At 34.2% G+C, this 15277-nt stretch overlaps 1 protein-coding gene across 2 annotated transcripts in view; it reads right to left on the reverse strand.

Annotated features, from left to right (window-relative positions):
• Positions 1-13832, reverse strand: part of LOC145213389 (NACHT, LRR and PYD domains-containing protein 3-like) — a 29856-nt gene extending 16024 nt beyond the window's left edge. The window contains exons 1-5 of one of the 2 annotated variants that reach the window (XM_080081641.1): positions 13697-13832; positions 12501-12673; positions 11092-11211; positions 9504-9698; positions 8506-8607 (exon numbers count right to left, since the gene is read on the reverse strand). In XM_080081641.1, the coding sequence (XP_079937767.1) occupies positions 8506-8607; positions 9504-9698; positions 11092-11211; positions 12501-12673; positions 13697-13710 (604 nt within the window). In that variant the 5' untranslated portion in view covers positions 13711-13832. The remainder of the gene's footprint in view (positions 1-8505; positions 8608-9503; positions 9699-11091; positions 11212-12500; positions 12674-13696) is intronic. The other variant, XM_080081643.1, reaches the window with a different exon arrangement.
• Positions 13833-15277: the final 1445 nt, after the last annotated feature.

Genomic DNA, 15277 nt, shown 5'->3' on the forward strand with positions numbered 1-15277 from the left:
TAGGGAAACTCCCTATTTATATTTGCATTTAACTTCTGCAGTGGCAACAGATTAAAAATCTTGAATCTTTTGCTGCGGTTTATTGTTTAAAACAGCGGTTCTTAACCGGTGGGAAATTTGATGTTTTTGGAGGGAAATTATGTGAATCAGAAGTCACCAAACTCGGGGTCGTGGGTTGAAATTAACCGTTGAAAGTTAATTTAATGCAATATTTCCGCAACAACATGTTAGATTAACTTCACCTAGTTTTACAAGGCACATAAAAATCCAAAAATTGTTTGTTACATCACAGAAATTACTAAAAGTATCAATGACTGTGTTATTGTTCGTGAATAAATGCATTTGATATGTTGATTGTGATGCAACAAATGACTAATGCAATCACATGTCACGAAATCACTATTAAAACTAAATAAGATTGCAGTGTACCTTTAAGATCCCGACCAAATCGCTTCACAAAATTATTTCGATTAAAGAATTTTATTTTGTTAATATCTTGTAGCCAAATTTCAGGAGCAATCATGTATCTCATTAAAAACAAATTGCTAGGAACCATTTCGCATGTCTTTGAGCTTTTTTGTGCCTAAATTTACAGCACGTGGTGGGCCACGAATCGTTATTAAATATACATTTGGGCCACAGACCAAAAAAGTTTGGGAACCCCTGATCTAGAAGAACAAAATAACTCAAAATATCTTAGGCATCAAACAAATGTGTTATCTTAGAAACTTGTTGTGAAGAGTGAAACACATATCCTGTTGTTGTATGAAATGCTCTTGTGCACGAAAATTCTCACGTTTAAATCAAAGTAGAATTGAGAATCGACTGTCTCCATTGCTAAACCATGCCTTCATTGAATGACAACTATCAAAAATGCAATTGTTCGCGCACAATCGTAATGTTTTTGTGTTTGTGATGTTACATGCTGTCTTTTGGATGATTGTTCTGCGCAATTTTGCATAACTTGCTAAAATCCTGCGATCAACTTTCGTTTTTATGAAATACACATTTAGACTTAGGGAACGCGAGCCCTCGAAATAATGGCAAAGGGACCGTTTTGGAAAAAATATGAAAAAGTTTGAGAACCACTGATGTAAACATTGTACAAATTAATATCATGACCGCTACAAGCGAATGAAACTCAAGACCGTAAGGTGCTGATAAAAACATGTTAAACTACAAAAGGACCATGTACAGTTTGCGCAGAAGTTACGAGACTGACACGTGCAGCATAAGAGTCAGGTTACGGTGCTTGTAAATCGACTTTTGACGGGCTCTTTATAGATGAAAAGGAATAAAAATACCACAATTAAATAGTGTATTCGATTTTAGTTGGGGCCACAAAAGCGACACCGATTTACGATTTATGCGAGTCCTTTGCAGTGAAATTATCAATGAACCGTAATATATGCGACATCGACGTAAATGTTGGTTAATACGCGACCGGATAAGCACGCAAAATTCCAATTAAAACAGGCCCGCCCATATAGGCTTCAGTCGTTGGTTCGAATCCCACCGCTTGCCTTGGTATACGGAAATGCTTGGGTGGCCGGTTGATTCGGTATGACACAGGCTTAGTGTTATTTGTCACAAAAGCAGTTAAAATAAAAACGCAAACGATAGAACGGAAGTGACATCATTGCAAGGCAACTGGGATCAATGGACTTCCGGAAATACCATCGCTTGACCCCGACAGGTTCAGCCATTTATTTTAACAAACCTTCAATTTTTTGTGTACAGTCACGAATTATTGACCCTGAATCGTCGCAGTCCATTGCTGTAGCTTAATTTGAATATTAAGGCAACATTTACTACATTCAACCTTTGGATATGATTCATCACAGAATGCAAGCACCATATATCCCGGGTCAAAATGTGGTGAGTTTACGTTTTGTCTGTAAGTTTAGTCAAGTGGCTGATCAGTGCAAACCTACATAATTAAACTACTCATTACATCACCTGGTGGTAAAAATTATTACCAAAACGATCCCCAAGATGTCGCTATATACCAAAAAGGCAAACCTACTTTTTCGCGACGCATTTGACAAGATAAGAAACTGTTACGCCGAACTATGGAAACCAAATAGAAGTTTTAAATGTTGTGATTTGATTCAGCAGTATGCAGGGAATGGTGGAAGTCGGTCTCAGGTGTTGCAGGGAACACTTGGAAATATTATTGTGTGTTTCACACCAATAGACAAGTTTGTACAAATACTTTTACAACAATCCTATTTGCATCATCAATATTTTAAATACGTCGATCACATAAAATCCCTGATTCAAAATTAGTTTAAATGCTGCTTATATAGCAAACAGTTGTTGGTGAATTGTAGCAAAATGTTGGTGGATTGGCACAGATCTGTGGAGTGTTAGTTGAAAAGCACTGGGATATGAGAGTTTATATGTAAGAGGTTTTCAATTGACACAGGCACAAATAATCACACATCATATATTTACAGTAATATACGTAGGTTAACTTAAAATAGCAGAAAGAGCAAACTCATATCAATTAAAGTAGAGATCAAAATTACAGTGAAAACATTTAAAACAAAAGTATTTGGGAAGAAATCATTTGATTTCACTTGATTGCAAACTGATACATAGCGGTTTAATAAAATCAAAAAGTTAAATAAAACAAATAATGTTCGGGATGAGAGCTAAACAACAAAACACAAACAACAACAGCAAGTAGGAAAAACATGTTAAAGGAAACAAAATAAATAATAATGAATGAGCTTATGTTTTTCCTACTTACATTACAAAAAAGTGAAAATTTGCATTTGTAAAAATATTTAGTAAATAAAATAATTTAGGAAATATACAAAGATAATTAATTGACATGTGATGTTAAAAGAATCATACATTATTAAAATCATTTTTGGAAACAAATTGCAATAAAGTTTTGCTAATAATAAAAAAAAAGTAAAAAGACACTAAAAAGTTGAGGCAAGGTAAGCTGAACAACGACAACTAATTTTATACCAGGACAAAAATATTACCATGCGTAATATAATTTCGAAGTAAAATTTCTTTTCCACCAAACTTTAATGAAACAGCAAAATATTTGCATTGTTGTATTTTCAGGATTCTTGCAGTTGCATTACATCCACCATTCAAGTTTCTCTACTTTTGACTCCAGGATTTTCATATCATCTGCATCAATGCAACTCTTCAGCTGTCTATTAAGCCTAAGCTCTTCCATCTACGAAAACAAATTACAAGATAAAAACAGAACTAAATACATTCCTTACTTGTTTTGTATTTGGGGCAGGGTTTCTTAAATTAGAAGATAATAAAGAGTACTTAGTAGCAACCAACTAGTAATGTCTGTTTAGATTTTTTCTGTGTACAAAAGTGTTAACAAAGAAAAGTACAGTCTGTCAAATCCAATCGAACAATATTTTTAAAGCTTTTTTGCCAACTTTGTAATGATTATTTCACAATGTATCTCTGTTTATGAGGTATTGTACACATAATAAATGCTTTTGTACCAGATCAACTCACTTAAACTAGGGATTACCAAATCAAGTAAGGTAATAAATACATTTATAAGAAAAAAAGTCTCGAATCTTGAGAATTAAATCAAAACTTTTCGAAAAACATTACGCTACCGTTTTTAACAAAAAGTAAATGCGACACCTTTTATTAACGTGTATTTTTCGTTTCAAGCACACTGGACACATTACTTTTTTCCTTTGCTCCCGAAACAGCGATTTTTACCATGCGTTGCCTATAAACTTTCACCTTTCCCAAAAAGTAGTCATGCCTGGTTACATTAGATCTATGAAAGTCGCTTCTTTTTTTGCTGGTTTGCTACAAGAAGCGAATAAGCAAACAAGCATTTTGTTTGTTTGTTTGTTTTTGTTAGAAAATCGACTTAAATAAAAATTTCAAGACACTCGAGATTCTAGAGAAATTAATTTTTAATTTCTCGTTACTAGAGAAATGAAAAATTTGAGAAATAGAGGAACACTATTTGCGACCCACTGCTCTGAACCAGAAGTTTAAGAAGCACTGGTCTACTAAATAAGAAATGGTGTTAAACATATAATTTTATGTTAAATTTTAACATTTAGATTTTCATGAATGCTTTAAATTACAACTGAGTAAACCAAAACTTTTAAAACAACCAGCCCTAGGCATACACTAGGAATGTTTTATTTCAAAAGAAGTTGTCAAGGCTACAAACACAGCAAACTGTGTTTATGCAGTTTATAAGTGTGTCTTTGAGGTTATAAGGCCTTATAACAGATATATCTTACTGGTGTTTGTAATGTTGACAATCCACCAGCCAATGCTGCTACTCCAGTCGGTGTGATTCCACATTTATACAAGTCAAGTCCTTTCACTTGATGCAAACATTTTGAAAGCTTCTTTGCCCCATCATCACCAAACTCGTTGTATGACAAGGCCAAGTATTGCATCTAAAAAGCAAATTAAACATATATGTTACACATTAACAACATGAGCTGCTTTCAAAAAATGTGGCCTTTTTGAACAATCATTTAACCCCAAATGTCTTTCATTGTTAAGTTTCATTTTATGACACAATCAAGCAGTACTCAAGTTAATTAAAAACATTTTAGTGACATTTTTATTATTTTAGTGACATACCTTAGTTTGAGAGTTTAGGATGTTTTGAGTGATGCCTGGCATTCCTTTACACGTGATTCCACAATCACGCATTTCAAGCTTTTTCACTTTGTGGATTGACTTGGTGATTGCACAAGCTCCAATGTCACCCACTTTATTAAAACTGATATCCAATTCACCCTAAACAATAATGTAGTTCCATAAAACAACAATAATGTGAAGTTAACAACTATGCAACATGGAATTGTTGATGCCCAAACACAAATCACATTAATAAAGGTAAAATATTGCTTGAAATCATTGTTTCTCTATCAACAAATATTTTGTCACGGTGGTTATGACAATGACAATAGAAAAGTGACAAATAAATTCACAGTTACCATGGACTGTGTAGTTTCCATCTCAAGATGTTCACCCAACTTAACAGCACCAACTGATGTCATGCCAATGTCTGTCATATCAAGTTCAGCTACTTTGCCCACCCCACTGCTTAGTATGCTCACACCTTCATCTCCAAAAGGTATGCATCTCAAGTCTAACTTCTTTGTCTGTTAAATATTAGGAGTTAAAATACAGTTGAACCAGACTTATTGAACTGAATCAGAAATGGAGATTTTAGTGCTAAGTTGTTGCAGTGCATAGTACCTGGCCAAATTTGATTGAAACTGTTTTTTATTGATCCAAAGTTAATATTAGTAAGTATTGCAAACCTGATGTGGGTGATCAATTTGCAGAAGTCCATCTTTAATGCTTCTGGCCAATATTAATGCATTCTGCAAAAAAATATGATTTTTTTTGGTGTATTTCCAACTAGGAGGTTTTTGCAGACGTTTACTGATTCTGTGTCTCTAGTGTAATGCTTTGTAATGTTACTATTTGTAGTTTTTATGTTTACAATTGTAGTTCATACAATACAAACATATCCAGTGTATGAAACTATAGTGATGAACTATAAATTATAATGACAACAACTTTATTGATAACAAAAAACAGGTTCATAATGTTACAAACCTTTCTACCCCTGTCTGTTGAATCAAGAAGGGAAACAAATGGATCAATTTGAAATCTCTCCACATGAGGAAGGAAGCTTCCAGCAAACTGCAGTTGTTCATCAGAACAATGGTGTAAGATAAAGTGATTAATCTGAAACAGGTGAAAATAATTATTGGGCACATAACCTAAAACAACTGATATTAACTAACTAAAAGTGCAACCACAACATTACAAATATTTTTTTCAAAAAAGGGACATCAAACCGTGGGAATCCCCCTTAACCGCAAATGTTTTATTTAGAAAAGCATAATTGTTTTTTTAATAATATTACATTTGAACACTTTTTTCTAACTGTAATCTTACTGCAAGCATAGGGTAATGTTAATTCATGATTTTATAGTTACAGTTTGGTAATTACGGCAATTTACTTATAAAGTTATAGAAATTGTTTTCAGGTTTTACTATTTTTGTTTCAAGAGTTATTGAGTTTAAAGATCATGCAATTGTAACAAATATACAAATACAGGAATTAAAAAGGGTTGTACAAATTTAGTCTTAATTGTACCATTACTAACAACAAAATTATTAAATTTTAAAGTAAATTGCCTTGGTGAGGCAAAACAACTAATATTGAAACATGTTATCATACTAACTTTAACTCGATGTTCTTGCACAAAATTCCCAAAATTCTGCAAAGCATTTCCAACAAATGACAGATAAATGTAACTCAAATTCAGAATGGTATTGTTCAGTTTGTAAAGTGAAGCCATGTTTGTGATATCAGATGAAAATACAGAACCCTTTATGTCAGCAACTGTTAGCAGAAGTTTGGTCACAGGTAAGCTAATATCATCACTGCCAAGCTCATTTAAACATGCAAAAATATGAAACCACAGTTGCATGTCATGTTCTTCATCACTTTCTGTTACACTTTCTGACAATTTCTTTGCATTTGATTCAGCAATTAAACCAAGAAACACTTTCTTCTCTTCTATTTCATCAACTAGAGCTGAAGGCGAAAGTCGTCTTGCTTTTTCAAACACATTATCTTTGCATATGCCGAAACAAAACTTTACAACATTTTCTAAATCTCCAGACTCAAATGCATTTTCAAGGAAAGATTTAAACTCTTTAAGAGGCATAAACAGAACAAGTCTGAGTGCAACCAATAACTCTTGCCAGGAGCGATGAACGAAGTAGCTAACTTTGTCTTGTTGCAAAATCTGAATTGCAAGACCATCCTCTAAATCTACAGCTGCATTGACAAATGCTTGTTGTGTTGCCAATGGAATCTTAAACTGCTCTAAGTCCTCATCTGAAAACAGAGACTTGTTTTTTCGCCACCCATCAAATGCCAAGTCACATAGCTTCTTAACCACATTAATGCCTTTTTCAAACGAGCAATGCTTTGAACGAATGTATCTGTTCAACATTGCAATGTAAACACCTGTGAGTGTGATATTACCCGAAGTTCCTCTTCTTCCCAACAGAAAGTTAAGAGCCATAAGCATGTTGACAGGTACTACACAGCATTCTAACAAAGCTGGGTTGTCTTGGAGGATTTTCCAAACTCTGTCAAACTGTTCACCACATACACACCTAGCAAGTTTTTGCTGTTCATTCGGGGCTAACCCCAAAATTTCTAAAACAAATTTTGGTCTGTATTCTGGAGAAGCATCAATAAACTGAGTAATTCGTGATGTTACCAACTTGTAGGCATTCTTGAGAATGTTGCCATTTAGAATGTTATATAATAGAGCCATTGGTTTTGACTTGTTAAATGGTGATACATGTGGATATGAATGTAAATTTTCAGTTTTAGCTTCATCCAGACCATCAATGATTACTACTGTGTTGGGATCCCGCAAGACAAAACTAATCAGCTCCTTTTTTTCTGCTTTATCTATTGAAAGATTTCCCTCTGCAATCAGTGATGAGAAAAGAAATTCAAATAAATCTATTTTTTGCTCAAGGTCGACGGAGCCCACTGCGATGTAAAACACAAAAGAAGCATAAGAAAGAATATTTTTATCTAAAATTTTTTTCACAAAAACTTTTGTCAATGTGCTCTTTCCCACTCCAACTGCACCAACAAAACCAACTGACTTTTCATGTATTTTAAGGCCTCCTGCTCCAATCTTTGCTCTTTCAAACATGTTTTCAATTGTGATGTCTACTTTCAGTTCATTTCCTTCATCTACCACTCTAGCTAATTTTTCCCGTTGCTTTTCAGGATCATTGTCTTTCTGTCCAGTATATTTTACAAGCACAAGATCAACTGGTTCCACTGCTCTTCCATATTCTCTACCACATTTTTCACCTACTACTGTCTTCAGATGCTGGTGTAAGTTTTCCACTGTGGTGTCAACTGTGAAAAATACACAACTTAAATGTCAAGCATTAAAAGTCAGTCAGCAAAGCAGTTTTATAATGCAAGACTTTATTTTTGTGGGCAAAGGCAACAGCTCAATCAGATGGGATAAAAAATAAGAGCTTTAGAGGGTGACATGCACTGTAAGTGCTTTTTTAGATGTAAACAAAATTTATAAGGTGATTCGAAATATAGGTGATTTGAACCAAACAACAAGTTCGGAAACAAAAATTGTCTTACCTTGCAATTTTTGCAAGGAACAAATTTTCTACAAACCTAATTTATTGACTTTATTTTCTGCAATAGAATCTACTGAACTTTCAGAATCTGAATCTTCAGTTTCTGTCTTGCGACGTTTTATGTCTGGAGAATCATGTTCAGAATACATTGGATCTGAATGAGTTTAACACATGATTTAGCAGAAAAGGACCGTTTAACTTACTACTTTATATACATCCTACTTTCAAACCAATCATCTTAAATCAAACTTGCAAGTTGTGTAGTTGCCACATAAACAGCAAAATTCCTTTCATTGCAACATTATGAACCTGTTTCTCCAGTTGAGCTTCCTGCTTCTGATGTTGGAGAAAATGTTTCAGGAATCTCAAGATGAAGCTTCTTCAGTTTTATGATTGCTTTCTCAACATTCTCTATGAAAAAAAGTAAACCATAGGTAAATAAAAAAGTTTCTCTTTTTTTGAAGATAATAAATACACTTTTATCTTGTTTCTGAAAAGGTATGAATTTAACCCAGTTTGAATGTTATTTTTGAACAGATGACATGTTTTATATTCCATTCTTCAATTAAACATTGCTCGAAACTAGAAGGATGGCTTAGCACATATTGCCCTTGCATATACACTATAACCTATTTTAAAACATGAATATATTTCCTATGCTTATTTTGTTTTGGGTCCCATATTAGCCATCGTCTTTTATAACTTTAGTTGTTTCTGCAGGCAAAAACTCATGGGTCAAAGTTGAAAATAATGCAATTCAAGAGATAACCATGAGAAAGTCGGGTGTTGTAAAGTAAAACACAGTGATCAGCACTGGGCTTAAATAATAATACTATGTACAATACAAACTATAAAGTTAGATTCATCCCAAGTATTGTTTAAAGTATGTCCTATTTAACGTTTTAAAAAACTGACCCATTTTAGGGGGCTAGTAGGGCAACTAATTGGGTTCGACACACAAACTAAAAAATATATAAAAACCACAATGACTCGGTCTATAGTACTGCAAAATTTCAGCCCAATCCGCCAATGTTTAAAATTTCGACCACTAGAGGTGTTTTGAGCAACAATGTGAATGTTTCTGACGTCATAGGGCTGTTAACAAGCCCCTAAGTGCCATGGCACAAAAACGACGACCAAACAACCCACCAACGAGCAAAATACAACTGGTTGCCCTTGTAACACTATCGCTCAAAAGAAATCTTTCGTTTGTGTTGCCCAGTAACAAACAAATACGTTTTACACTTTAGGGGCTTGTGGGGTAAATGTTAGGACTAAATGTAACATTTTTTCAAAGATTGTTTTACTTAGTTTGTTTGCTTTCATCCATATCATCATCATGCGATATTGCCTTTCTGCAACGTTTCCCTTGTAATCACTCTCAATTTCTGTCAACTGAGAATCTTGTAATTGAAACTTTCGTCGAATAATCGTGTCTTTCCAAAAGCTCTCATCAGAATAAAATCGACAAAATCCATAAATAAACCAAGAAATTTCACGATCTGTAATAAATTGAAAACTAAAAAACCTCAGGAGTTGAATGGACAACTAGAAGGGTGGCTTAGCACATATTGCCATTGCATATACATTATAACCTACTTTAAACATTACCATATTTCCTACACTTATTTTATAATGGGTCCCATATTATCTACTGTCTACATAACATTGGTTGTTTCTGCAGGCAGAAACTCATGGGTCCCCACACATGCAAAGTTGTAAATAATGCATTTCAAGAGATAACTAAATATTCATTCCATTCATACAAGGTTTTTCTCTGTCTGAGAAAAAAGGTTAAACACAACAATCAGCTCCTTTTAAAATTGCACCTGATTGTAGGGGGTGGTGGGGTAAATGATAGTGCTACAGGGTAAAACAACAATCAACACCCATAAGTGGCACACTCCAGAAGCTGTCTAAATTTTATTCAATTCAGACATTGTTTAAAAAATTGACCCATTTTGGGGGCTAGTGGGGTAAATGTTGGGGTCAAAGGGTTGAACAAAACAATAGACAACTATAAATGGCACACTGTACAAACTGTTGAAATTTTATCCAATTCGGACATTGTTTAAAACATTCACCAATTTTAGGGGGCTAGAGGGGTAAATATTGGGGCTGCAGGGTTAAATACAACAATTGACACCTATAAATGACAAGTTCTACAAGCTGTCAAAATTTCATCTAATTCCGACACCATTTAAAAACCTCACCCATTTTAGGGGGTTAGTGGGGCAACTAATGGGGTTCTACACCCAAAAGTAAAAAATATGAAATTACAATGACCCAATCATCAGTTGTGTAATTTTTTATCCAAATCGACCAATGTTTAAATTTCTGGCCACTGGAGGTGTTTTTAGCAACATTTGTTAACACATCTGACGTCATAAGGATGTTATCACCCCTCTGACTGGCATGTGCAAAAACGCCCTTCAAGTAATGCACAAACACAAGCAGCATAGTCTCTGGTACCTTTACTATACTGTTATTCCACAGAATTTTTTCGTTTGTGGTGCGCAGCAACATGCAAAAACGTTTTACATTTTGGGGGCTAGCGGGGTAAATACGGGGGTTATTAAATCAAACGAAGCAAATGGCACATCTACATAACCATATCTACCATCTGTGAAAGTTTCATCCAAATCCACCAAAGATTTCATGCCAAAAGTGCATGGACAAACTTCGGCAGAAAAAAGAAAAAAAATGAAAAAAAAAGAAAAAAAAAAGAAAAAAGAAAAAAACAGAGTGAAATCAAGATGTGTCCCCTTCAGGGAAGGGGACCCATAATTACTGTAAATGTTAAACTTACAGAAAAGGTATTGACCAATTCATCGACAAATAACAATTGATAGTAAAACTTAACTATTGAAAGCTGATGTAAAACTAATTAAATACTTGTTTGAAATCTTCTTGATTTGTTTTCAGCCAAAAGTTGATCAACTTTCTCATTTTGTTTGTGGGAATAAACTTCATCTCGTACAAGTTCAAATATTTTCCAATCATTTCCATTTGCACCTAATATTTTGAAAAATATAAAATATAGTTTATTTCATATGAGCAAAAAAGAGGGTTTTAATGTTGTTTAGCCAGTTTGATGCAGTGACCACTGAGGGCATTTGTAATAATAAAGAGGAAAATGAATAAGTATGGGCAGAATACAATAAAATTTATAATTGAGTGTTATCACTTTATTGGACCAACATAAGCAATTAGGTAAAATGTATTTTCATTATTTACTTCTGAGAAAAAATTAAAGTTAAAAACTGATTGTTTCAAAGAAGCATTTTGAAATCAGCAAGCTGTTAAGGCAGTGGTGCAAAAACGGTTGGAGAAACACTGGTTTAATTAAACAAGTTTAACCAATACAAAAAAGTGACTTTTTTACCAATTCGACAAAAGACCGTTAGCTGGCCTTGCTTTATGCACTGCATTGAGACATTAAATTTTATACTGTTTGCTCTCAAAACATTGTTACCATAAATTCTCATTGCTGAATTCGAGAAAGTGCCTGGGCTTATATGTACACACTAACCAAGTTAACTATTACGATTTATTGACAAACCTTTACACAATGACACAAAGTCTTCAATAAAACTCATTAATCAGTTGTTTTTGTAGCTTTTCCAGATTTTTTTACATGAAATTTGTAACAAAATCAGTACCTTTTTAACATTGACTATCCACTACTTCAAACGGGTTAAATATAAAACCATTTCATCACTTTGAAAGAAAAACATGGTCAATGAAAACTGCGGGTTTAGTTGTCCCAGTTTCACCAATACAAAAGAGCGACAACCTTTATTTTACCGAGCGCGTTATAACGTCCCAACATTGTAACTTTGTAAAGTGTGACAAAGGAAAGATGATAAATGCGCTGCAGATACACCATTACCACAAGCATTATGTGACAAGGTCTGACATTAGAAATTGAGGTTGGCGCATTAGGACTTTAAGACTGGGGGGGGGGGGGGGTTCCACGTTGGTGGATACAGTTAAGTTGGGACCTATCAGCTAACCACCTATGTTAGGGAAAGAGGGTTGGGTTCAACAGGAAAAGAAACCACGAAAAGAAATCCTGTTGGACATTGACACACATAAATGTTTATGATGTTTGGTGTCATAATACTGTTACCATAAAATACGAGTGCTGAGTTGCACAAAGCGCACACCCATGTGTACGCAGTAACCAAGTTAACCATTACCATTTGTTTTCCTACATATAAGCCATATTATTTATTAGAAAATTCGTTTTTAAACAAGTAGTGGCAATAGATGACAACCAAATCTTAAATAATTATTTTTACCTTTCCAGAACTGATACATATCCAAGTCATTATTGTTCAAAAATTTGTCAACTTGAAAATTGCAAAAGCCAAGTTTACGAAGAAACTGAGACTTCAGTCGAATGTCCATATCTTTCCATGCTCTGTGAAAAGCGTCTTTGGAGGATTTCGTTATTGAATCCTGGATGCTTTTACTAAAAAAACAAACAATTTAATAAGGTGCAAAAAATTATACCAAGGCAGTGGGTGTGTTATGTTAACTGCATTCATTGTTGTACTCCCAAATATGAAAATCGCGAAGTCATGAAACTTAAAGAACCAATGAAAAAATGTTCCAAAAGTTGCACAGCTCATATCAAAACTCTTCGGCTTTCAATCAGTCGACAACAACAAATATTCCAGTCAGTTTTCTTATTAATTGAAATCAGCTAGAAACTAGAAGGATTGCTTAGCACATATTGCCATTGAACATACACTATGGTCTTTTTCAAAACATTTTTATGTATAGTTATTATTTTTATAGGTCCCTTAACAGCCAACTTTTCTATCACCTTGGTTTGTTTCTGCAAGCTAAAACTTATGGGTCCCCACACATGCAAAGTAGTAATAATGCATTTTTTGATATAACTGACATTTGACATAAGTTTTTGTGGTATGAGTTTAAACACAGTGATGAAAAATTGTGCATAAATTATCATGCTATTTGAGCTACAAACTAACCAAATTGCATTTAACTCGGCCACTGTGGGGGTTAGTGGGGTAAATGGTGGGGCAATTAGTAAAACTTAACAATCAACAACTCAAAACGGCATATGCTGCAAACTGTTCAAATTTTATTGATATTGTATAAACATTCACCCATTTTAAGGGGCGAATTGACTAACTAATCTGGGTGCAGGGCAAAACTTAACAAACAAAACCTAAAAATGACATATTACTCAACTGTCAAAATTTAATCTAATTCGAGCTATGTTTACTAATTACACCCATGTTAGAGGTTAATAGGGTAAAAGGGGAGCTTACTTGGTAAAACAATTAAAACTGCAAAATGATGTATTTTCTTAACCGTCTAAATTCCATGTTATACTGACATTGTTTAAAAACTGACATTACAGGTTAACCCATATATTCTACAGGACAAAGTTATTTACTATACTAAAAATTGTTGACAAATAGTTGTACAATGTGACAACAGATAAAACTCCATGAAATCTCACCTTGAAGATGCCATTGTATTTTTCCACAAAAGTCGATGACTTAAATGATGCTGCCAACAAAAATCTTTCACCAATTCATCAAGTTCCAGGTTGAACTAAAGTTGCACAATGTTACAGCTATATTTTGTGAATCGTGGAAAGTATCTAAAAACGAATGAGAATGTTAAATCAAACCAACTTTGAGCATTCGAAACCTAAAAAGTAAAAAGCTTTTATTACTTTTCATTGCTTAACAGAGATGGAAAATGTTTAGCAACTAGCTTATCAAACCTGGTTGCTTAAATTGACTGCATAGTGACATCTAGTGGTATAAACATGAACATCAATTGAAATTATAACATAACACTTAGAAGTTCAATGCCACACATGGTCAGCAGTAAATTAAACAAATTAATGGTAACTGTCCACCTATCACCATAGGAAGTTGTATTTTAGCACAAATATGCACAAAAACTGTTGTCAATCTAACACAGTGGTTTATCTCTGTACTGCAGCTAATTTATCAGAGTAATGGTTGATTGCATAATATTGATATGATAACTATACTTGTTTTAAAGGTTTTCCGTTTGCTAAACATGGTGACTAATTTAAGAACTAATCTAACATCAAATTTAAGATTACAATTGTGTAAAGCCTGGACAAAACCACAAGCTGTGGTCTGTCATGAGGTACAGGTTCGTAAATATGAGTAGATTTGTGTTGAATTTAAAGTTCAAAGTCTAACTTGCAACAACAACCAACATTGAACTAAATTTGGGGCAAATGCAAGCAACAGAAAAACAGATGAACAAAATTCAAAGAGGTACAATCCTGCAATTTTGACTCAAAAATTCAAGATTTCAAAACTTTTCTCGCCAAAGACTTTTTGCACATTTTTGTAGTAGGTATTTTTGTAACAATTAATTGGCTTATTATTAACTTGATAATTATTAATGTAAACCAACATAAAATTCGTTGCAAGAAAAAATGTCTTGAATTTCACGCGCGCTGGCTTTAAACCTCCCAATTTATTACTATCTGCGAGCAAATGAAATCGGTAAAGATAAAGTCCCAGATACGTGATTCGGTCAAACACAACCAGGTTCGTCCTTTGCAACCAGCAGAGTAGTAGTGCTCAGTAGTCTCTGCTGCCAGACTCTCATGTTTCGTGCGGTACCTTCGAAAACAGCAGGTGCGCTTGGTGCGCTAAGTTCGATTAGTCCGCTAGGTACTTCGCTTGGTGCGCTTGGCACTTCGCTAGGTATACTACAGGTAACTTGTTTTAATGCAACAAAGCCCGAAAATAGTGCAGGTAACCTTTTTTGAAGCGAGTAAACTTGTAGTTACTGCGACGTAACGTAATAATGCTGTAGGTACTGTATTTAAGGTTAGGGTTAGGGTTAGGGACTAGGGTTGGGGTTTAGGGTTCAGGGTTTTGGGTGTGTTGGGACTATCGTAACACTCCAGCATTATTTGCGTTTTTTAACGTTAACTGCAGTATTTACGATTTGTCGCATAAAACAGGACCGCAAAAAAACGCAAAACAGATCGCACCAAAGATAGTTACCTGCACTATTTTTAAGTTATGTTTCACGAAAAAAG

This window comes from Phallusia mammillata, chromosome 2 (assembly GCF_965637545.1).
Source record: "Phallusia mammillata chromosome 2, kaPhaMamm4.hap1.1, whole genome shotgun sequence".
NCBI lineage: Eukaryota > Metazoa > Chordata > Ascidiacea > Phlebobranchia > Ascidiidae > Phallusia > Phallusia mammillata.